The sequence below is a fragment of the Pristis pectinata genome, chromosome 3 (assembly GCF_009764475.1).
Source record: "Pristis pectinata isolate sPriPec2 chromosome 3, sPriPec2.1.pri, whole genome shotgun sequence".
In the NCBI taxonomy this organism is placed as follows: domain Eukaryota; kingdom Metazoa; phylum Chordata; class Chondrichthyes; order Rhinopristiformes; family Pristidae; genus Pristis; species Pristis pectinata.
The window spans coordinates 137702513-137726517 of record NC_067407.1 but is presented as its reverse complement, the minus strand read 5'-3'; the positions used below and the strand labels follow the sequence as shown (position 1 = coordinate 137726517).

Genomic DNA, 24005 nt, shown 5'->3' with positions numbered 1-24005 from the left:
CTTCCGGCGCCAACATAGCACGCCCACAACTTCCTAACCTCTACGTCTTTGGAATGTGGGAGGAAACCAGAGCACCTGGAGGAAACCCACGCAGACACAGGAAGAATGTACAAACTCCTTACAGACAGCGGCGGGAATTGAACCCCGGTCGCTGGCACTGTAATAACATTGCGCTAACTGCTACGCTACTGTGCCGCCATGGTATGTTATGTTAATCTAAGTTCATGCAATTGATGTCTGTCATGTTTGTAATGTATTGTGCTGCATTGTGTAATGTACTGTGTGCTGTACTGTGTAATGTACTGTGCTGCTGCTGCAAAAAGCAAATCTTCATGGCATTCATACCTTGGGTATGTATGTCCATGACAATAAACTTGAACTTGGTGAGAAACTCAACTAGACCAGCCACATAGAAATTGAGGGTATCCAGCACTGGCTGACTCACCTCCTGACAACTCACCATCTACAGGGCTCATGTTGGGAGTGTGATGGAACGCTCTCCACTTGCCTGGATGAGTGCGGGTCCAACAACTCTCAGAGAGCTCCACACCATCCAGAGCAAAGCAGCTGCTTGATCATCACCCTGTGCAGCACCCCAAGCATTGTTCCCCTCCACCACCAGCAGGCAGTGACTGCAGTGTGCTCAGTGCACTAAATGCATTGGAGTTACTCACCTGGGCTGCTCAAACAGCACTATCCGAACCTGTGACTCTAGCAGCAGGTACATGGGAGCAGCACCCACAGGTTTCCCTCAATGTTGCACACCATCCTGGAAAAATATTGCTGCACCCACCACCTTCTTGGGTCTAAATCCCTCCCGATGGTGGGAGCTCCTTCACCAGGACGGCAGCAGTTCAAGATGGCAACTCACAACCACCTTCTCAAGGCCAATTAGCAATGGACAAAAAAAGCTAACCTTTCCATTAACACACTGGTGCTGGAAGAACAAAAACATTTTTAAAAATGACTGAAAGGTATTCCCAAATGCACTGAAGATAAAAAAAATTCTGGATTTAGTTCCCCATAGGATGAGATGCAGAAAATATATCATACTGCCTGATCTTGTAGAGAGCTACAGCATTTACAAGTATGTTGCCAGGAAATGAGGGACAGTTATAGATAGTGGTTGGACAGGCTAGGACTTTATTCCTTGGAGCATAGAAGGGGCAGGCACGATAGTGTAGCAGTTAACGTAACGGTATTACAGTGCCAGTGACCCGGGTTCAATTCCGGCTGCTGTCTGTAAGGAGTTTGTATGTTCTCCCCGTGTCTGTGTGGGTTTCCTCTGGGTGCTCTGGTTTCCTCCCACATTCCAAAGACGTACGGGTTAGGAAGTTGTGGGCATGCTATTGTTAGCGCTGGAAGTGTGGCGACACTTGCGGGTTGCACCTAGAACACTCAACGCAGAAGATGCTTTTCACTGTGTGTTTCGATGTAGACGTGACTGATAAAGATATCTTATCTTCTAGAGGTGTATTAAATCATAAGAGGCATGGACAGTGTGAATACCCTCAGTCTTTTTTCAAGGGTTGGGGCTTAAGCTTAAGGTCATAGGTTTAAGGTGAGAGGAGAGATATTTAATAGGAACTTGAGAGGCAATTTTTTTACACAAAGGGTGGTATCAATGTGGAATGAGCTGCCAAAGGGTGGTTGAAGCAGGTACATAGAACATAGAACACTACAGCACAGTACAGGCCATTTGGCTCACAATGTTGTTCCGATATTTTATCCTGCTCTAAGATCTATCTAACCCTTCCCTCCCACATAGCCCTCCATTTCTCTTATCATTCATGTGTCTTTCTAAGAGTCTCTTAAATGTCCCTAATGTATCTGCCCCCACAACCTCTGCCGGCAGTGCGTTCCATGCACCCACCACTCTCTGTGTAAAAAACTTACCCCTGACATCCCCCTTATACCTTCCTCCAATCACCTTAAAATTATGTCAGCTCGTGTTAGCCATTTTCGCCCTGGGAAAAAGTCTCTGATTGTCCACTCGATCTATGTCTCTTATCATCTCGTACACCTCTATCGTCACCTCTCATCCTCCTCCTCTCCAAAGAGTAAAGCCCTAGCTCACTCAACCTATCCTCATAAGACGATAACAACTTTTAAAAGACAGTTGGACGGTACATGGATTGGAAAGGTGCAGAAGGTTATGGGCCAACTGCTGGCAAATGGGACTAGCTCGGATGGGGCATCTTGGTCAACATGGACCAGTTGGACCAAAAGGCCTGTTTCTGTGCTGTATAACACTATGAACTCTATTACTTCCCTTGTAGGATCTGGGCATACAAACACTGTCTTTCTCCCTTTTGTATTGTTTAAGCTTTTATATGCCTAAATCAATTAACCATTTTATTGGAGGTATAAATTCAATCATGATCTCCTGCATGTATTGCCTAAAACAGTGCTTCTTCAATGAGAATCAATGCAGTTCCTTCATACATAATGCAATAACTTTTCTTTTTACAACACTTTCAGTGCCATGGTTTTACGTTGTTATTCAGACCTTTTTCTTTGTTTCAATATCACCCGTAAGTGGATCCTACCGTGTGTTTTGTCCTGCCTAATATCCCTCCGGGTTAAAACACTTGCGCCGCACACTGAACGTAGAATATAGAACAGTACCACAGGAACAGGCCCTTTGGCCCACGATATCTGTGCCGAACACCAGGCAGAATTAAACTAAATCTCTTCTGCCTGCACATTTTTAAAATTTAAAATTTTATTTACAGCGGGGTAACAGACCCTTCTGGCCCAACGAGTCCACGCCGCCCATTTTAAACCCAAATTAACCTATCCATACGTCTTTGCAATGTGGGAGGAAACCCGAGCACCCGGAGGAAACCCACGCAGACATGGGAGAACGTACAAACTCCTTACAGACAGTGACGGGAATCGAACCCCAATGGCTGGTGCTGTAATAGCGTCGCGCTAACCGCTATGCTACCGTGTCATGATCCATAATCCCTCCAGTCCCTGCATATTCACATGTCTATCCAACAGCCTCTTAAACGTCACTGTTGTATCTGCCTCCACCACGACTCCTGGCAGAACATTCCGGGCACCCACCACTCCCTGTGTATAAAACTTGCCCTACCCATCTACCTTAAACTTTCCCCCTCTCACCTTAAATGCATGTCCTCTAGTACTTGACACTTCTACCCTGGGAAAAAGATTCTGACTGTCTACCCTACCTGATCAGGTCTCCCCTCATCCTCTGCCGTTCTAGTTTGTTCAACTTATAGCTCATACCCTCTATACCAGGCAGCATCCTGGTGAACCTCTTCTGCACCCTCTCCAAAGCCTCCACATCCTTCCTGTAATGGGGTGACCAGAACTGCACACAGTACCACAAGTGCAGCCTAACCAAAGTTTTATACAGCTGCAACATAACTTCCTGACTCTTATACTCAATGCCCTGACCAATGAAGGTAAGCATGCCGTACGCCTTCTTTACCGCCCTATCTACTTGCGTGACCACTTTCATTGAGCTAAAGGCTTGGACCCCAAGACCCCAAGTATATGGATCACAAACACAGATCACAAATCACTATGTAATTCCCCACTCTTTCAGAGAACAGATGAAATATCCACTTTTAATCTTCTGACAATTAGCTCCAGAACATGGATTAGATTTACTTGGTGCCTGCTGATTTTCCGTGTACTTTGTACTTGGCTCGAAATGGCCATCAGAATTAGGTTGTCAGTTTGCACTTACATTTCATGGAGGCAAGTCAAATCGACTCTAACATTTATTTAGCTGAAACCACCTCCTGCAAGTGACTCATGGGGTTGGAACAGTCGGGGCTGCTGAAGTAACAATGTGGTTAAGTTACTACACTAGTAATCAAGAGGCTTCAACTAGTGATCCAGAACTGTGAATTTAAATTCTGTTAGTTAAAGAATGTGTCACAAATATCCAGTAATAGTGATGGTGACCATGAAGCCATATCGCAGAATAGCTGGTTCACTGATACCACTCATCGAAGGAAGTTAGACATCCATTCAGAATCAGAATCAGAATCAGAATCAGATTTATTATCACTTACTTAGATGCCATGAAACTTGTTGTTTTGCGGCAGCAGTGCAGTGCAAAGACATAAAATTACTATAAATTACAAAAATAAATAAATAGTGCAAAAAAGGTGGTAATGTTCATGGGTTCATGGACCGTTCAGAAATCTGATGGCAGAGGGGAAGAGGCTGTTCCTGAATCATTGAGTGTGGGTCTTCAGGCTCCTGTACCTCCTCCCTGATGGTAGTAACGAGAAGAGAGCATGTCCCAGATGGCGAGGGTCCTCAGTGATGGATGCCACCTTCTTGAGGCACTGCCTCTTGAAGACGTCCTCAATGGTGGGGAAGGTTGTACCCGTGATGGAGCTGGCTGTGTCTACAACCCTCTGCAGCCTCTTGAGATCCTGTGCATTGGAGCCTCCATACCAGGCGGTGATACAATCAGTCAGAATATTCTCAGAATACAGACTCACACTATGCTTCACTCTTAATTGCAGTAACCCAGCAAACCATCCAGTTCAAGGGCAATGAGGAATGTACACTCAATGCTGGCCTTGTTGTAAGGCCCAGATTTGGTGAATGAATGAAATCAGAATTCTGACATTCTACATACAAATTGGTAATTGGTTTATTGGAATTGAATTTAGGAGCCGGGAGGTATTGTTGCAGCTATGTAGGTCCCTAGTCAGACCCCACTTGGAGTACTGTGCTCAGTTCTGGTCGCCTCACTACAGTAAAGATGTGGAAGCCATAGAGAGGGTGCAGAGGAGATTTACAAGGATGCTGCCTGGAATGCGGAGCATGCCTTATGAAAGCAGGTTGAGGGAACTCGGCCTTTTCTCCTTGGAGAGACGGAGGATGAGGGGGGACCTGATTGAGGTGTATAAGATGATGAGAGGTATTGATAGGGTAGATAGTCAGAGGCTTTTCCCCAGGACTGAATTGGTGGCCACAAGAGGACATAGGTTTAAGGTGCTGGGGAGTAGATATAGAGGAGATGTCAGGGGTAAGTTTTTTACTCAGAGAGTGGTGAGTGCATGGAATGGGCTGCCGGAAACGGTGGTGGAGGCGGATACGATAGGGTCTTTCAAGAGACTGTTAGATAGGTATATGGAGCTGAGTAAAATAGAGGGCTATGGGTAAGCCTAGTAATTTCTAGGATAGGGACATGTTCGGCACAGCTTTGTGGGCCGAAGGGCTTGAATTGTGCTGTAATTGTTCTATGTTCTATGTTCTATTATTATTGTCCCATGTACTGAGGTACAGTGAGAAACTTGTCTTGCATGCTGACCATACAGATCATTTCACCACATCAGTACCTCAACATAGTGCAAGGGAAAAGCAATAACAGAATGCAGAATAAAGTGTTACATTTACAGAGAAAGTGCAGTGCAGGCAGACAATAAGGTACAAGGCCATGACGAGGTAGATTGTGAGGTCAAGAGTCCATCTTTATCATACTAGGGGACCATTCAGTAGTCTTATAACAACAGAATAGAAGCTGTCCTTGAGCCTGGTGGTATGTGCTTTCAGGCTTTTGTGTCTTCTGCTTGGTGAGGGGGGGAGAAGAGAGAATGTCCGGGGTGGGTGAGGTCCTTGATAGTGTTGGCTGCTTTACCGAGGCAGCGAGAAGGAGCAGGAGAGGCAGGTTGGTCCCTGGTGCCTGTTTCATGAGATCATGACTGATCTAACTTTAACCTCAACTTTGTATTCCCTTCTATTCTCTGTGACTTTTTTTTATCATGTTGCTAATCAACTACATGTCTATCTCTGCCTTCAAAACTCTTCAAAGACTCTGCTTCCACCATCCTTTACAGAAGACATAGACATATATGAAATCATGAGGAGCATAGATAAGGTGAATGCACGGAGTCCTTTTCCCTGGGAAAGGGAATGATAAACTAGAGGGACACAAGAGGGACTGCAGATGCTGGAAATCTGGAGCAACGCACAAACTAGAGGGCATTGGTTTAAGGTGAGACGGGAAAGATTTAGGGGGGGTCAACTTCTCCATATGATCTGTCTGGATGGCACACAAACCAAAGTTTTTCACTGATTCTCAGTGCACCCAATTACCAATTCTTCACACAGAAAGGGGTACAGATATGGAAAGAACTGCCAGAGGAAGCTGTAGAAGTGGGTACGATTACATTTAAAAGACATTTGGACAGGAGCACAAATGCGAAAGGTTTAGAGGGATATGGACCAAATCTGGGCAAATGGGACTAGCTTAGATGGGTGTCTTGGTTGGCATGGATGGGTTGGGCCGAATGGCCTGTCTCCGTGCTGTTTGACTGAAAGAGTTCCAAAGTTTCACATCCCTCTGAGAGGAAAAGATTCACCCCATCTCTATCATAAATGGGTAACCATGAGGAAACTCTCTCCCCACATCCACCCCGCCATGACTCATCAACAGCTGATATGTTTTAGTCTAGTTCCCAACCCACCACCCCCACCGACACTCAATCGCCAGCACATACAAGCTCGGCTTGTCCAACCTTTCCTCATCATCCACCATTCTGAGTATCAGTCGAGTAAACCTTTCTGAACTGCTTTAAATGCATTAACATCTTTAATAAATAAAGAGACCATTAACGTACACATGTATCCCCACCGATACCCCTTTTAACTGAACGATAGCCTTCTTACTTTTGCATTCAACTCCCCTTGCAATAATTGATAACGTTCTGCAAGTTTTCCTAATAACTTGCTGCACCTTTGCATTGGGCTTCTGCAGATCATGCACTTGGCCAGCCAGATCCATCTGCATCGCAGAGCTCTGCACCCTCTTGTCATTTAGATAATACATTTCTTTTAATTTTTTCCTGCCAATTGGACAATATCATTATCTTCCATTTGCCAGATCTGTGCCTAATCATTTATCATGACGACGGTTTGAGTGAACTCAGCCTTTTCTCCTTGGAGCGACGGAGGATGAGAGGTGACCTGAGAGAGGTGTATAAGGTGATGAGAGGAATTGATCATGTGGATAGTCAGAGGCTTTTTCCCAGGGCTGAAACGGTTGCCACAAGAGGACACAGGTTTAAGGTGCTGGGGAGTAGGTAGAGAGGAGATGTCAGGGGTAAGTTTTTTACTCAGAGAGTGGTGAGTGCGTGGAATGGGCTGCCGGCAACAGTGGTGGAGGCGGATACGATAGGGTCTTTTAAGAGACTTTTGGATAGGTACATGAAGCTGAGAAAAATAGAGGGCTATGGGTAAGCCTAGTAATTTCTAGGGTAGGGACATGATCGGCACAGCTTTGTGGGCCGAAGGGCCTGAATTGTGCTGCTGGTTTTCTATGTTTCTATGTTTCTATATCTGTAGCCCTTTGCAGCCTCCTTACACAACTTTTCTTGTACTGAGGAATATATTACAACCTGAGGACTCAGATTCAGCTCGATAGAAGCAATAAAAGCTAAGTTTCTTGTGCCGCTCCCTGTGAGGATATCAACTATTGATCGTTCCCATGTTCAGATTCCCCTACACAAGTATGATGAATACTTACTTGAAGTTATATGGAAAAAAAATGCAATGAAAGGCTGAGTCTTCCATTATCCCAGGGGAACAAAGCCCAGACACACTGCTCTGAGCAATACGGCATGATTGGCTAACTTAGCATGACTGTGATGTGGATTGCATAAACGGACAATGCAATCATTCCCGGATAAATAGCTGAATATATTATCCCAAGGAACAAGCACTTTGTGAAACCCTGTCAGCCAGTTTATCTGGACTTGGAGTTGATGTTTTTTCTTTAAGACATTTTATGTGATTTTGGCTATTAACCTCTGAGAGTCATTAAGTCACACAAGACAGAAACAGGCCCTTCAGCCCAACAGGTCCATGCCAACCAAGGCACCCATCTAAACTAGTCCCATTTGCCCCTGTTTGGCCCATATAGAGTAATAGAGTCATACAGCATGGAAATCACTCTAAACCTTTCCTATCCATGTACCTGTCCAAATGCTTTTTGAATGTTGATAATGTACCTGCCTCAATCATTTCCTCTGGCAGCTCCTTCCATATACTGACCACCCTCTGGGTGAAAAGGTTGCCCCTAAGGTTCCTAGTAAATCTCTCCCCTCTCACCTTAAACCCATGCCCTCTAGTTCTTGATTCCCCAACCCTGTGTAAAACATTAGCAATGTAAAGTACATTTAAAAAAAATCAATGCAAGTATAGTTTTTGTCACAGGAAGCATTCTCTCCTGTCTGTTAAAATTCCTGGGAAGAATAAGTTGAAAACTGATAAATAATACACTCAAATCTCCCTTCAATACCTAAAAGTGACCTGATTACCAGTTTCCTTTGCTCAATGCTGGACAATGCCCAGGTTTACTTTGGATTCACCTCAGATAGAAAATTAGACCTTGGTCTGAAGGTCCAATCTGAGGGCAGGCACGGCAGTGTAGTGGTTAGCGTAACGCTTTACAGTGCCAGCGACCCAGGTTCAATTCCGGCCACTGTCTGTAAGGAGTTTGTACGTTCTCCCCGTGTCTGTGTGGGTTTCCTCTGGGTGCTCTGGTTTCCTCCCACATTCCAAAGACGTATGGGTTAGGAAGTTGTGGGCCTGTTATGTTGGTGCCGGAAGTGTGGCGACACTTGCGGGCTGCCCCCAGGACACTACGCAAAAGATGCATTTCACCGTGTGTTTCGATGAACATGTGACAAATAAAGATATGATATCATATCAAATGCTGTCTCTCCTGGAGATCCCACAAGCAGTGCACTGCATCTCAACCAAAATTTTATGCTTGAGAGGTTCAGTCCACCATTGATCCAAGGTGTGGTTGCCAGTGAGAAATAATTCATTCTGACAATATGAAATTTTGTCCTACATCTAAAAATATAAATATAGATATTGATAGAAATGAATGGCAAAAAGCTGAAGTCAATTACTTCTGCAAAGGACAATATAGTTAAATGTAATTAGTAAATTGGTAAATTCGTTTATTATTGTCACATATACTGAGTTACAGTGAAAAGCTCGTCTTGCATACTGTCTACACAGATCATTTCATTAGAATCATTTTATTCATGCAGAATAAGGTGTCACAGTTACAGAGAAAGTGCAGTGCAGGCAGACAATAAAGTGCAAGGTCATAACGAGGTAGATTGTGAGGTCAAGAGTCCATTTTTTCATACTTGGGAATAGTCTATAACAGTGGAATAGAAGCTGTCCTTGAGCCTGGTGGTACGTGCTTTCAGGCTTTTGTATCTTCTGCTCGATGGGAGGGAGGAGAAGAGAGAATGTCCAGGGTGGGTGGGGTCTTTGATTATGTTGACTGCTTTACTGAGGCAGTGAGAAGTGTAGACAGAGTCAATGGAGGGGAGGCTGGTTTCTGTGATGTGCTGAGCTGTGTCCACCGCTCTCTGCAGTTTCTTGCGGTCCCGGGCACAGCAGTTGCTGTACCAAGTCGTGATGCATCCAGATAGGAAGAAAATTATTCAAAACCGTATTTACATTGAACTTTTCTGATTGTGGGCACTGATTATTCAGGCAGTGAAATGATAGAAACTCAAGAAACTGTCGAGAGAGGGATAGTTAATATCTCTGTTCAAATATCAAAGGATTGACAAATATTTATTCACATTCAGACCAGTAGGGGACCCGATGGGATCGCTGGTTCTGCCTGGTAAAGCAGGCAAACTGTTCTGGTCAGGCACCAGCTGAATCAAGGGCTTATTGTTTCTGAGACATTTATGAGTTGGATTCGGTCCCTGGAACAATCTAATGATCGAGCTAAAATTGAAATAAGTTACGGATCTGATTGATAGAAGGTTTTCCTACCGTGCTTTTCATGATCTCAAGCCTAGATTTAAGAAGGCCACTATACTAACAAAAGAAAATGACAGGGAATTCACAGAAAACTGTGCAATATTAATCCACCCTAGAACCCACAAAGCTGAGCTGAAAGCAAGCCATCCTCAACCCCGAAGGAGTATCTAAGAGGAGAAGGGATGGACCAGATAATGTGCTTGTGAGGGCACCGGTGCACTGGAATGCATGAGCGAGTTGGAGCAAAATGAGTTTGTTGCAATGACTTGCCACCTCTGTATTCTCAAGGCCAGAGACTCCTCACTGAAGGCAAGTGCTTCCTTAGCGTAAGACACGGAGAGAATGAAGGAGAGGAGGAGGAAGAGGGGGAGTTGTTGTTGTTATGAGGAAACAAATGGGAGGGGAAATGGGGCTCCTGGGAATGCCCAGGGAGCCAGCATAGATTCAATGGGCTGAATGGCCAAATTCCATGTCATATTGAAAATGTGAGGTAAGATGACGTGAAAGTGTGCTCCGCGCTGAAGTGTTGGCTCGTGCAATGACATCACCCTCGGCTTGACCAGTGTGGTTGGTGTAAGTTTTCAGCTGCAGAATGTCACAAGATCACAAGATGAAGGAGCAGAAGTAGGCCATTCGGCCCATCGAGTCTGCTCCGCCGCTTCACTATGAGCTAAACTATTCCCCCATCTAGCCCCAATTTCTGGCCTTTTCCCCATATCCTTTGATACCCTGACTAGTTAGATACCTATCAATCTCTTCCTTAAACACCCCCAATGATCGGGCCTCCACAGCTGTACGTGGCAAAGAATTCCATAAATCCACGACCCTCTGGCTAAAGAAATTTCTCCTCATCTCTGTTCTAAATGGGTATCCTAATTCTAAAACTGTGCCTTCTTGTCCTGGACTCACCCACCAGGGGAAACAACTTAGCCTCATCTACTCTGTCCAATCCTTTCAGTATTCAAAATGTTTCTATGAGGTCCCCTCTCATTCTTCTATAGTCCAATGAATACAGTCCAAGAGCCGACAAACGCTCCTCGTATGTAAGCCCTTGCATTCCAGGAATCATCCTCGTAGATCTTCTCTGAACCCCCTCCAACATCAGTACATCCTTTCTAAGATAAGGGGCCCAAAACTGCACACAGTACTCCAAATGAGGTCTCACCAGTGTCCCACAGAGCCTCATCAACACATCCTTACTTTTATACGCTATTCCTCTTGAAATGAATGCCAACATTGCATTTGCTTTCCTTACTGCCGATCCAACCTGGTGGTTCACCTTTAGGGTATCCTGCACGAGGACCCCAAGTCCCTTTGTACTTCTGAATTTTGAATTTTCTCCCCATCTAGATAATAATCTGCCCATTTATTTCTTCTTCTGAAGTGTACAACCGCACATTTCTCAATGTTGTATCTCATCTGCCATTTCTTTGCCCACTCTGCTAAACTGTCCAAGTCTCTCTGCAACCTTTCTGTCTCTTCAACACTTCTTGCTCCTCCACCTATCTTGGTGTCATCTGCAAACTTAGCCACAAAACCATTTAATCCATAATCTAAATCACTTCGTTTTATAAGGGAAGGTAGTGGATAAAAGGACATATTGAACACAAACAGCGACAGGTAACCAGGTAACTCAGGAGCTTTTTTTTCCCTGCAAACAAGATGATATTTGTGACGGTGGAACCATGAACAGAGTTTGGGAGACATGCAGGTGTAGAGAGGGCAGAGATGGTGAGAGTCCGATGGTGTGAGAGTGTGAGGCTCAAAGGAGGTGAATGGGGCTTGCAGAGATATTTGGTATTAACTTCCCCTTAACCTGATAATTCAGCATTCGGAACTATGTGGTAAACTTAGCACTTGCTAAGCACATGCAAATTTATACTCATAGAATTGTAGATTGATGGCAGGTGGTTAGTGGTTATAAAACACTGGTTAGACTGCACTTGGAGAATTGTACATTGGTAAATGGGTTTATTATTATCATATGTACCAAGATACAGTGAAAAACTTTGACTTGCATGCCATCCATATAGATCATGTCATCACATCAGTGCATTGAGGTAGTACAAGGGAAAATAATAACAGAATGCAGAATAAAGTGTTACAGTTACAGAGAAAGTGCAGTTCAGGCAGGCAGTAAGGTACAAGGTCATGGCAAGGTAGATTTTGAGGCCAAGAGTCCATCTTTATCATACTAGGGGACCAGTCAGTAGTCTTATAACAACAGGATAGACGCTGTCCTTGAGCCTGGTGGTACGTGCTTTCAGGCTTTTGTATCTTCTGCCCAATGGGAGGGGGGAGAAGAGAGAATGTCCGGGGTGGGTGGGGTCTTTGATCATGTTGGCTGCTTTACCGAGGCAGTAAGAAATGTAGACAGAGTCCATGGAGGGGAGGCTGGTTTCCGTGATGCGCTGGGCTGTGTCCACAACTCTCTGCAGTCTCTTGCGGTCCTGGGCAGAGCAGTTGCCATACCAAGCTGTAATGCATCCAGATAGGATGCTTTCTATGGAGCTTCCATAAAAATTGGTGAAGGTCAAAGGGGACATGCCAAATTTCTTTAGCCTCCTGAGGAAGTAGAGGTGTTGGTGAGCTTTCTTGACTGTGGTATCTACGTGGTTGGACCAGGACAGGCTACTGGTGATGTTCACTCCTAGAAACTTGATGCTTTCAACCTTCTTGACCTCAGCACCATTGATATAAACAGGAGCATGTGCACCATCCCCTTTCCTGAGGTCAATGACCAGCTCTTTTGTTTCACTGACATTGAGGGAAAAGTTGTTGTCATGATACCATGTCATTAAGCTCTTTATCTCCTTCCTGTACTCTGACTCATCACTATTTGAGATACGGCCCACTATGGTCATGTCATCTGCAAACTTGTAGATGGAGTTAGAGCAGAATCTGGCCATGTAGTCATGAGTATATAGGGAGTAGAGTAGAGGGCTGAGGACACAGCCTTGTGGGACACCAATGTTGAGGATAATCATGGCGAATGTGTTGCTGCCTATCCTCACTGATTGGGTCTTTTGATCAGGAAATCAAAGATCCAGTTGCAGAAGGAGGTGTCGAATCCCAGGTCCTGGAGTTTGGGGATGAGTTTTCATTGAAGGCTGACCTGCAGTCAATAAACAATAATCTAACGTAGGTGTCTTTACTGTCCAGATGGTCCAGAGATGAGTGTAGGTCCAGGGAGATGGCCTCCACTGTAAAGCTGTTATGGCGATAAGTGAATTGTAGTGGGTCGAGGTTGTCTGGGAGGCTGGAGTTACCAGCCTCTCAAAGCACATCATGATGGTGGATGTCAGAGTCACTGGGCGGTAGTCATTAAGGCATGTTACCTTGTTTTTCTTTGGTACCGGGATGATAGTGGGAATCTTCTTAAAGCAGGTAGGAACCTCAGACTGTAGAAGGGAGAGTTTAAAAATGTCTTCAAATACCCCCACCACCTGATCAGCACAGGATCTAAGCACACGGCTGGGGAGACCATCCGGGCCAGATGCTTTCCATGGGTTTACTCTCTGGATGACTGTTCTGTTGTCTGCAACTGTGACAGTGGGTGCAGGTGCATGTGTACGGTTCTGGTTGCCACACTATAGGAAGCATGTGATTCAGCTGGAGGAGATTCATCAGGCTGTTTCCTGGATTGGAGGACTTTAGTTATGGGATGAGATTCAAGAGGCTGGGCTTGTTTTCCCTGACGCAAAGGAGACTGAGGAGTGACCTGATAAAAGCAGATGGGATTATAAGAGGCATAAATCGTATTGGTATCAGTCAGAAACTTTTTCTCAATGTAGGGGAATTAAAAACAAGACGGCATGAATTTAAAGTGAGAAGGAGGAGTTTTAAAGCAGATCTGAGGGGGTATGTTTTTTATACAGAGGGTGGTTGGTATCTGGAACTCATGGCCAGAGGAAGTGCTGGAATTGGATACATTGAAGTCATTTAGACAAACACTCAAATAGCCAAGGTATAGAAGGATAGGGACCTAATGTGGGCAAATGGGGTAAGTGTAGATGGGCAAATAGGTCAGCATGGGTGTGATGGGCTGAAGGGCCTGTTTCTGTGCTGTATAACTCTGACTCTATTGAAATGAGTTGCTCAGGATTGGAGGGGAAATTTACACCAAACAACTGACTGCAAGTGTCCAAGTGAGCAGAACCAGGACCAGCAGCAGAATCAGTATTCGGAGCTTTGGAAACAATGAGCAGCCGGTTCGAACTAATTTCACAACTTCCAGTGAGGATGTAGAACTGAGAACCATTTCTCTGCCAGACACAATCCCCAGGCAATCCTGCTGTGATAGCTTGCTCCAAGTTTGGGCATTTGCCACAATTCTGTCCTCTTGGAGTTTTATTGTACAGTATAGTGCTGGCTCCCCTGAAGCCCCTGTCATCCTAACTCACCAATAAATAATTTGTACTATTTTTTCATTCAAAGATTTGGGATCAATGAAATTCCACCCCAGCTCCACGTCTGTCTGTCTGTCTATCTATCTATCTATTGTTATGAACTGGGTTACTATTGGTAAATGTCCCTTTAAGAGAGGGCATAGTGTGTGTGTGTGTGTGTGCGTGTGTGTGTGTGTGTGTGTGTGTGTGTGTGTGTGTGTGTGTGTGTGCGTGCGTGCGTGTGTGTGTGGCGTGCTTACATCAACAGAAGATTAAGGACATTGTTGAAGAAGTCAGTCAGAGGAGAGAGAGGGAGAGAGAGAGAGAGCAGCCTGCTAGTTTCTCCATTGATGGATGAGAAACAATAACTGTGCCTATCACTACAATCCATGTATGGATTTTTGGAGTAATCTGGTGGAGTTCACTTTGTTGTTAACCTGCGGAGGGAAACAGGTGTTTGTGTGGACGGCCACATCTCGGATGCTTTTCGGGGTGGCAGATACTTCGGAACGACGCAGTGGAGTTCACTTTGTTGTTGACCTGCAGAAGGAAACAGGTATTTGTGTGGACGGCCACGATTCAGATGCTTTTCGGGGTGAGGAAGTCACTGCCAAGTAAACACTGAGGTGTCGTTTGGGTTCCATCGTGGAATATTTGGATTTCGTATGTACTCTCTATTTTCTCTCTACATCTACGTCTTATCTTCAGACAACGGTGGTGGTTGAAGAAGCCTTTGCTCATGTTTCACCTTGTGGCTTGCTGAACTGAACTTTAATAACCATTCCTGGACTTGGAGTTTGGCAATTTGCCACACACACACGACGAGTTTAGTTTTGGGGTTAATGTTCAAGGTTTAACATTTTTACTTCTAACATTCTAACATTTTTACTTTTATTTTTCTTATTATCATAAGTAGTTATTAATAAAATAGCTTTTAACACTGAATCATGACTCAGTGTGTTTCTTTTATTGCTGGTTTGTAACACTATCTATCTGTCTATCTGTCTGTCTGTGTCTGTCTGTCTGTCTGTCTATCTATTTCTCTATCTATCTATCTGTCTGTTTTCTATCTATCTATTTATCTCTCTCTCTATCTAGCTATCTGATTTCAGGACACTGAAATCTTTGTTGCCCCGTTCCGGACCAGGCTGTCACCAATAGATAATGCTGACATTAGAAAGAAGGATTTGGTGGGATACACTGAGACACAGATACTGGAATCTGGAGCAGCAAACGAAGTTGGAGGCCTTAGAGGGTCAGGCAGCATCTGTGGGGGGAGAAGAATATTCGATATTTCGGATCATCGGGTCTCATGGGCTGGGTTTGGAGAACTTGCTTCCAGTGTCAGGAATCTCTGCAACCCGAGGACACAAATTCAACTAAAAAACAGACAACGGCGAGCTATTTTAAAGCAGAGTGCTACCGTCTTCTGGAACGCGCTTCCCCTGAAGAGCGATGGAAGCATCTCGGCGGCAATGTTCAAAACCGGTGGCAGGGGTGTGGGTGTGGCAGGGTGTGGGACTCGCTGCTGGAGAGAAGGGGGAGAGGGGTAGGACTAATTGGATAGTTCTTTCAAAAAACTGGCAACTGTAAGATGGGCCGAATAGCCTCTTCCTACCAGCTCGTGGGCTGAGTTGTTTCCACTAATTATCATCCCACTTTAGAAAAAGACGGGGAGTTCAGTCGGGAGCAACAGCTTGTATCTTGGCTGCGGTTGTTACACCGGCTGAAAGTTCCGCAGATACTGACTGAGTGGAAATGAAGGTGTGTGTGTGTGTGTGTGTGTGCGTGCGTGTGTGTGTGTGTGTGTGTGTGTGTGTGAATGTGTGTGCGTGTGAATGTGTGTGTGTGTAAATGTGTGTGTGTGTGAATGTGTGTGTGCGTGTGTGTGAATGTGTGTGCGTGTGAATGTGTGTGTGTTTGTGCGTGAGTATGAGTGTGTGTGTGTCACTGTGCGTGAGTTTGTGTGTATGAGAGTGTGTGTCTGTGAGCGAGTGTGTGTGAATGAGTGTGTGTGAATGAGTGTGTGTGAATGTGTGAGTGTGTGTGAGAGAGTAAGTGTGTGTGATTGTGTGTTTTAGAGAGAGAGAGAGAGAGAGAGAGAGAGAGGTCTGACTTTAACAGTTAGCCCAATGTCCATTTCAAAGTCCATCTGCAGCCAAGTCGTGAAGATGGATCTGTTGCCATTGTTACAATTACTGAATTGTTTGCAGCTATCGAGGATGTTAAAAAAATGACTTGGAAAGGAAAATACAATAAAGGGCATTTCCCACTTGAAATCCCGCTCAGTAATTAGGTTGCGCTCCCTATTTCGTGGATTTAACGGTGTTATTGGCCGAGGTCTCACTGAAAAAGCGTGAAGTACCGTTCGATCGCTCTGCTTGAGTGTGCAGGATGAAGACATTTCTGATCGTGTGGAAGGCAGCTTCCAATGTATTCTTTACGGTGCGTTCGCCTTAAGGGAACCTCGTCCCAACCACCGCACACCGCCCATAGACTTCCAGCCCCCGCAAAAGAAAGGCGCTCGCAAACAAACCTATTAAATTGACCTTGCCGTTCGTTACAAGTCTCATTATATGTTCCCCGTTTAAAATTGTGAACGTACTTCTCGGAATTTGTAAGACGCATGAAACTTTGTATCTTGCGCGTTTACGATCTCTCCAGAACCGGGAACAGCGAAGCTTGTTTTAAAGGGCACATCTCATTCTGAGGCGAACAGCGACCACGATGTCTCACTGCACCAACAGGGGATCTCCCAGGCATGTCTAAAGCACAATACAGGGCACTCTATCTTTGGAAACTTCAGCTGGCCACCTGTAATAGGGATTGGGTGAGTTCAGGTTATGAAGAGTTAACATACTCCTTCAGAAACAAGGAAATCGTGTAGTAGCTACAAGATTTCAGCTGGACGCGTTGCTGACTATGAAACTACATAAAGCAGACGATACAAAACAAATAATTTCTGAAGCCCCGAAAGGCAAAATTGTACATGTATTGATTTCATCCTTCGCAATCCTGTCACAACATACTCAAGTGTTAAGAATTTTATGAGAATTATAAATTTCAAAAATTATCCAGGACGCAGTTTCCATCATCGTTTAACAAAGTATCTTTTACTTTCAGATTTGTGGTGATTGACTGGAGTTCTGCAGTGATACACACTCTCTCTCTACCGATGGAGGCGTTCCCAAGGGTTTATTCTAATTGGATTCGGCAATAACTTTCGTCATACTTCGCATGAGGTCTGTCACATTTCTTTAAATAAAGTCGACCCTTTGAGAAAACGAACACTCTGTTGTGGGAGATGCGGGTAAACCCGCGCCTTTATCGATTAGATTAATAGAATTTGTCCTAAGTGAAAGAGAGAGAGAGAGAGAGAGAGAGAGAGGCAGACAGACAGACAGACAGAGAAGGAAATATCAGGATTCAAAAGAAATAGTACAGAGAAACTGTGGAACGTTTGTAACACCAAGGGAAAGAAAGGTGGGAGAAGAATACTTGTAGAGAGCAAAATAAAAAGTGTGAGAGTGAAAAAGCAGAGAGAGAGAGAGAGAACACAAAGAATTATTCAAATATTCGAAGAAATTAACTGAAAACAAATCTTTGCTCATCTTCGCGGCTTCAGCACCGCGGGTTCGGGGACAGCTCCCTTCCCATCGACCGAAACCCACCCACTGTTAGAAATGTAACAAGAAACATTTCAGCACCGCAGGAGCAGGACAGCTCCTCAACCCGAGATCAGGGTCTGCAATCAAACCTAAACGGATCGGGAATCGACCTCTGGTACATTGGATGCTGCTTTTTAACGTGTCAGTGAAAACCATTATAAAGAAAAATCTAATATTTTTATTTAAACCAAATTCTTCCAGCTAGCAATCGATTCACGTGTGATGCTCCGTTTCTGGTTCATTCAATCTTGCACGCAGATTGTTGTGTTCGGAGTGAAAGACCCAGAAAAGGCGCGCGGATATCACGACTCTCCATCACATTGACCAAGTGCAGAGTGGATTTGACAGGTGTTTCAAGACGTTGTGGACGAGAGCAAGTTTTATTTCTTTTGGAAAGTTGAGGAGACTCTAATAGGATGGCCAGCGGACTGTTCTCAAACGGCACTATCCTCTCCTTGGACAAGTCAGCTCTGAACAACTTTACCGAGGAGATCGTCTACCTTGACACTGTCTTTTTCGCGATTAGGTGCATCGTCCCACCTATTTACCTCCTGATCATCACCGTGGGCTTACTGGGGAACATTACTTTAGTTAAGGTTTTTGTGTCCAACAGCGCAATGAGAAGTGTCCCCAACATCTTCATCTCCAGCTTGGCAGCTGGCGACCTGCTTCTCCTGGTGACCTGCGTCCCCGTGGACGCTGCGAGGTACTTTTTCGAGGAGTGGGTCTTTGGTACAGTGGCTTGTAAACTCATTCCCCTTATCCAGCTCACTTCAGTGGGAGTGTCGGTGTTCACTCTAACCGCCCTCAGCGCCGACAGGTAGGAGGAACTGCTAGATAACCCCATTGTAAATTAAGTTAAAAGCTCTCTGCTTATCGGTCGGTCTGTCTGTCTGTCTGTCTGTCTGTCTATCTACCCATCTGTTTGTATATCTCTTTGTTTACCTACCTATCTCCCTATCCGGAGACACCAGAGACTGCAGATGCTGCAATCTGGAGCCACAAACAATCTGCTGAAGGAACTCAGCGGGTCGAGCAGCATCCGTGGGGGGCAAGGAATTGTCGACATTTCGGATCGAACCCCTTGCATCTTTCTATCTGTCTATCACGTTGCCAGGTCTTCCCCCCCCCCCCCATCTCTAGCTATCTATCAGTTATTTAGCTACCTATCTACGTAATACCCTGTTTATCTACTTACCTACCTACCTGCCTGTCTGCTCCATTTATCAACTGAATTGCCTTCCTCTCTGTTGCCTCCTTCGCCCATCTACATTAAAATAGCTATAATTTGTTGAGAATTATAACAAGGAAAGTAAATATATTCCAATATCAGAAAAAAAAGTAGCATCAGCGGGCTCACATTTAAAATTGAAAGTAAAGAAACAAGCAAGAGCTCGGCGGACAGATATGGCCACTTTGAAGGATTGAGCGATGTCAATATCTTTACTGGAGTTGAACGCATAGTATTCAGTATAACTGGTATGACGAATTTGCTTAGATTCATTACAGCAAGAGCCTCATTGATGATAGAGAAGTGCTCTGATGTTCCCTGTTATGATGTTTACTTCAGGGATAGAATGATCTCAAACAATCTGTTGGATATGATTAGAGCAAAGCTGGTGGACATGACAGAGCAGATGCTCTAACACCTTGCATCACAGTGAAGTCGATTGGTAGTATTTAACCTTGTCATTACACTCACCTTCCATAGCAATGATTATCAGAGGAGATCAGAAGAGGTATCAGAGGAAGGTTTTTTACCCAGAGAGTGGTTGGGGCATGGAATGGGGTGGTGGTGGAGGCAGGCACATTGGTCAAATCCAAGAGATTGTTAGATAAGCATATGGAGGAATTTAAAATAGAGGGATATGCGGGAGGAAGGGCTCAGATAGTCATCGGCGAGGTTTAAAGGTCGGAACAACATTTTGGGCCGAAGGGCCTGCATTGTGCTGTACTGTTCTATGTCTATGTCTATATCAATGGAGAATGAGTCTCTTATAATGAATATCATTCGTCAAAATTAAACAGATAAACCCTGATGTGGAATACTCAGTTTGATTTTTATTTTAGGGAAAAGATAATTTCATTGTGTAATCACAGCAGGGTGGTGAACAAGGCAAAATATTAACATGTTGATGTGCAATTGATTGTGATGGGCGAACAGACCGCCCCACAGCTCGTTAGATTGTTCACGTTGTTGCAAATGGGATATTGAAGAGGCATTCTCCACAGGATACCAGGGTCCTTAAGCAATTAAACTGAAGAGGCGTCAGTGCCGTTTACAAAGCATGCTAGTAAGGTGCAGAAAGTGAACGGTAGAACGGGAAGCAAAAATCAGATTATGATGCAAAGTAAATATTTAAAAAGACGAGTCCACGTTTGTAAAAAAAAATGATCAGATGTTAGCTCGCACCTAGACCACACGGTCAGATGAGGATACTAATGGACAGACTCTTAAATCTTTATGCTGAGTTCTGCCTGTGGCGAAGATGTCAGTTTAGGAACTTTGCACTGCTCGGGGTATCTGCCCGAGAGTGAAATGGTGCCTTTGCTCTGTTTACTGCATGGACAATATCTTCTGTCATTTTGTGTTAAGCTGTGCATCAATGCTCAGCTAATTTGCTGTCCGAGTTCTAAATAAACAATGATGGCTGTCATCGGAATTTTACAGTAAGTTATGACTCATTATAAGCACGGGTCAATCCAATGAGGCTCCGCGTGGAGAGGAAGGGCAATCACAGACGATCCAGACTCTTCCCCCAAGAAGGGTGAGTCGGGGTGTGTGCAGAAAGTTGCAGCGAGGCTGCAGCGAGGGCTTGAGGAGGGGAGTGTGCGTTGATGCGGGAAGGAGGATGAAGAGAGGAAGTCTCCAAGGAAAAGTGAGAAAGAGGCATCTTCCCTAAACAGGTCCTCCAGCTTTCTCACCCCGCTCTCCCGACCTTCTTTGAATCCACGAAGCTTTAGTGTCAACCTCGATGAAGTACTCATGCACTTGTGCTCTGTGACAATCGCTTCTGAAACATTTTACCTAGCAGGCGGCGATCATTTATTTGTGAATTTCAAACAACTCTCTGCTAAAGAGTCCTTGTTGTGACCTTGCACGTTATTACACTGAACTTCCTCTGTAGCTGTGACACTTTACTCTGTACTGTTATTGCTTGTACCTGTACTACATCAATGCACTCTGTACTAACTCAATGTAACTGCACTGTGTAATGAATTGACCTGTACGATCTGTATGCAAGACAAGTTTTTCACTGTACCTCCGTACAAGTGACAATAATAAACCAATACCAATACCAATACCAACCATGGTGCTGGAAGGGCGAATACCTTTCCTTGGTCTGGGTTATCAACATTACCGGACAATAAGGTGATTTCAGGTGTTTATTTCTCCAATAGAACAGACGCGATTTGGCTCCTGAGGAGGACAGGAACATTGGTATTGGCTTATTATTGTCACGTACCACGAAACAGTGAAAAGATTTGTTTGCGTGCCATCCAGACAGATCATTCCACACATAAGTACATCGAGGTAGTAAAAGCAAGACAAAATGCAGAATATAGTGTTACAGTTACAGAGAAAGTGCAGTGCAGGCAAACAGATATAGTGCAAGGGCCATGATGAGGTATATTGGGAGATCAAGAGTTCGTCTTTTAGCCTGAGAGCTCCGTTCAAGAGTTTGATAACAGCGGGATAGAAGCTGTACTTGAACCTGGTGGCACGTGTTCTCAGGCTTTTGTAAGGGATGGGGGAGAAGAGAGATGTCTGGGCTGGGAAGGGTCTTTGATTATGCTGGCTGCTTTACTGAGGCAGTGAGAAGTGTCTCACATAGTGGGGAAGAAGAGCTCTTGACTGTGATTAAAGTCATAGAGTCATACAGCACAGAAACAGGCCCTTCAGCCCAACCAGTCCATGCCAACCAAGATACCCATCTAAGCTAGTCCCATTTGCCCACATTTGGCCCATATCCCCCTAAACCTTTCCTATCCATGTACCTGTCCAAGTGTTGATTGTTTGTTGATAATGTACAGTGAATAGAGGAAATCCAAGTTTGTTGGTTTCATCCACAAGTACATTAGCTAACTTCCTTAACATGATGCATCTCTATAGAACTTTGGTTGGGCCGCACTTAGAGTGTTGCGTGCAATTCTGGTCACCTAATTATAGGAAGGACGTTGATGCTTTAGAGAGGGTGCAGAGGAGGTTTACTAGGATGCTGCCTGGATTAGAGGGCATGTGCTATCAGTAAAGGCTGGACAAACTTGGGCTTTTTTCTCTGGAGTGGTGGAGGCTGAGGGGTGATCTGTTGGAAGTTTATAAAATTATGAGGTACATGAGGGGTATGTTTTTTACTGAGAGAGTGGTGGATGCCTGGAATGCATTGCCTGATAGGGTGGTGGAGGCAAATTCAATGGGGGCTTTTAAGAAGGACTTGGATGGGCACATGAATGATAGGAAAATGAAGGGATATGGGCATTCTGTAGGTAGGAGGGAATAGCTATGTTGACACAACATTGTAGGCCGAAGGGCCTGTTCTGTGCTGTACTGTTCTATGTTCTATATAATTTTGGGCTCCATTTAATAGAGTCATAGAAAGATACAGCACAAAAGTAGTCCCATCTGCCCACAGAGTCCGCACCAACCATCAACCTCCCATTTACATTAATCCTACAATAATCACTTCTGTTTATTCTCCTCACATCCCCATCAATTTGCCCAGATTCTACCCCTCATCCACACTCTAGGGGCTAACTAACTTACCAAGCTGCGTGTCTTTGGGATGTGGGAGCAAACCAGAGCACTTGGAGGAAACCCACATGGTCACAGGGAGAACGTGCAAACTCCATGCTGGCAGCACCCGAGGTCTGGATTGAACCTGGGTCTCTAGCGTTGTGAGACAGCGGCTCTACCATCTGCCCCAATGTGTTGTCTGACTCCAAAATGTTGTCCCTAACCCTGACATCTACACTAACCCAATAAGATAAGATAAGATCAGATTTCTATATTAGTCACATGTACATCGAAACACACAGTGAAATGCACCATTTTGCGTAGAGTGTTCTGGGGGCAGCCTGCAAGTGTCGCCATGCTTCTGGCGCCGACATAGCATGCCCACAACTTCCTAACCCGTACGTCTTTGGAATGTGGGAGGAAACTGGAGCACCCGGAGGAAACCCACGCAGACACGGGGATAATGTACAAACTCATTACAGACAGTGGCTGGATTTGAACCCAGGTTGCTGGCACTGTAAAGCATACAGATATATCAATAATACTCTGGAGCTGTAGAACAATATGTTGCTCTCTCTTTCTTCAGCACTCCTTCCCTGACTTCCTCTCCCTCCATCTTTCAGTGCATTGGGTCTTGTTGGCAGAAAATTGGTGTCCCAGTTTTTCTGTGTGAATGTCTCCTCCAGAAGCCCATGAGGAATCACATCAACTGCTGTACCCAATCCAGATACAACCGTGTGGTTGTACTCATGTGGATCAACTGTCGGCCTTGCTGGGGATGTGAAAGTGATGGCGTATCTCCCAGATGAGTTTCATTTCAATTGGAAAATGAACCCCTCGGTTTTCCCTGCCATGAATGCGAACACCCACACCGGAAATGCCATCTCATAACAGAGGGCATAGCTAAACCAATAATGAATCCAATTGCAGCAACCTTATATTTTTTACACCTTCTCTTGCGGTGTGGTTGACGCTGGGAACACCACCACTTATTGCCCAGTGTGCACTCTGTGATAAGGTGAGGGTGAGCCACAGCAGTATCTGTTGTGAAGGAGCACCCACAGCTCTGTTAGGATGCAGAAATCTGATACAATGATGAAGATTAGGACAATCTCATAGAGCAGCCAATTATACCCTCTTCCACACTTCTCCTGCCAAAGACCCCTCAGGTTCTTATTCATTTCAAACTATGATTCTGTAATTCTGCGACTGCACGTTTTCTTCCCCATAGGACATCAAGAAACCAGTTGAGTCTGTATGATGATACATAGCATGATATCAACCCTGTATTTTTAACAATTTTAATAGAATTGATTTGAAATCGTCAAACTGCTGTTTCAGAATCTGGATTATCAGCCCAGAGAAACTATAATTAGCTGGCGGCTTCCCAGAGAAGAGACCCACTGCTAAATCTCCATC

General features: G+C 44.7%; 1 protein-coding gene across 1 annotated transcript in view; it reads left to right on the top strand.

Moving 5' to 3' along the window:
* The first annotated feature begins 15638 nt into the window (after positions 1-15638).
* Positions 15639-24005, top strand: part of nmbr (neuromedin B receptor) — a 65019-nt gene continuing 56652 nt past the window's right edge. The window contains exons 1-2 of the mRNA XM_052011278.1: positions 15639-15714; positions 18395-18671. Coding sequence (XP_051867238.1) covers positions 15639-15714; positions 18395-18671 — 353 coding nt within the window. The remainder of the gene's footprint in view (positions 15715-18394; positions 18672-24005) is intronic.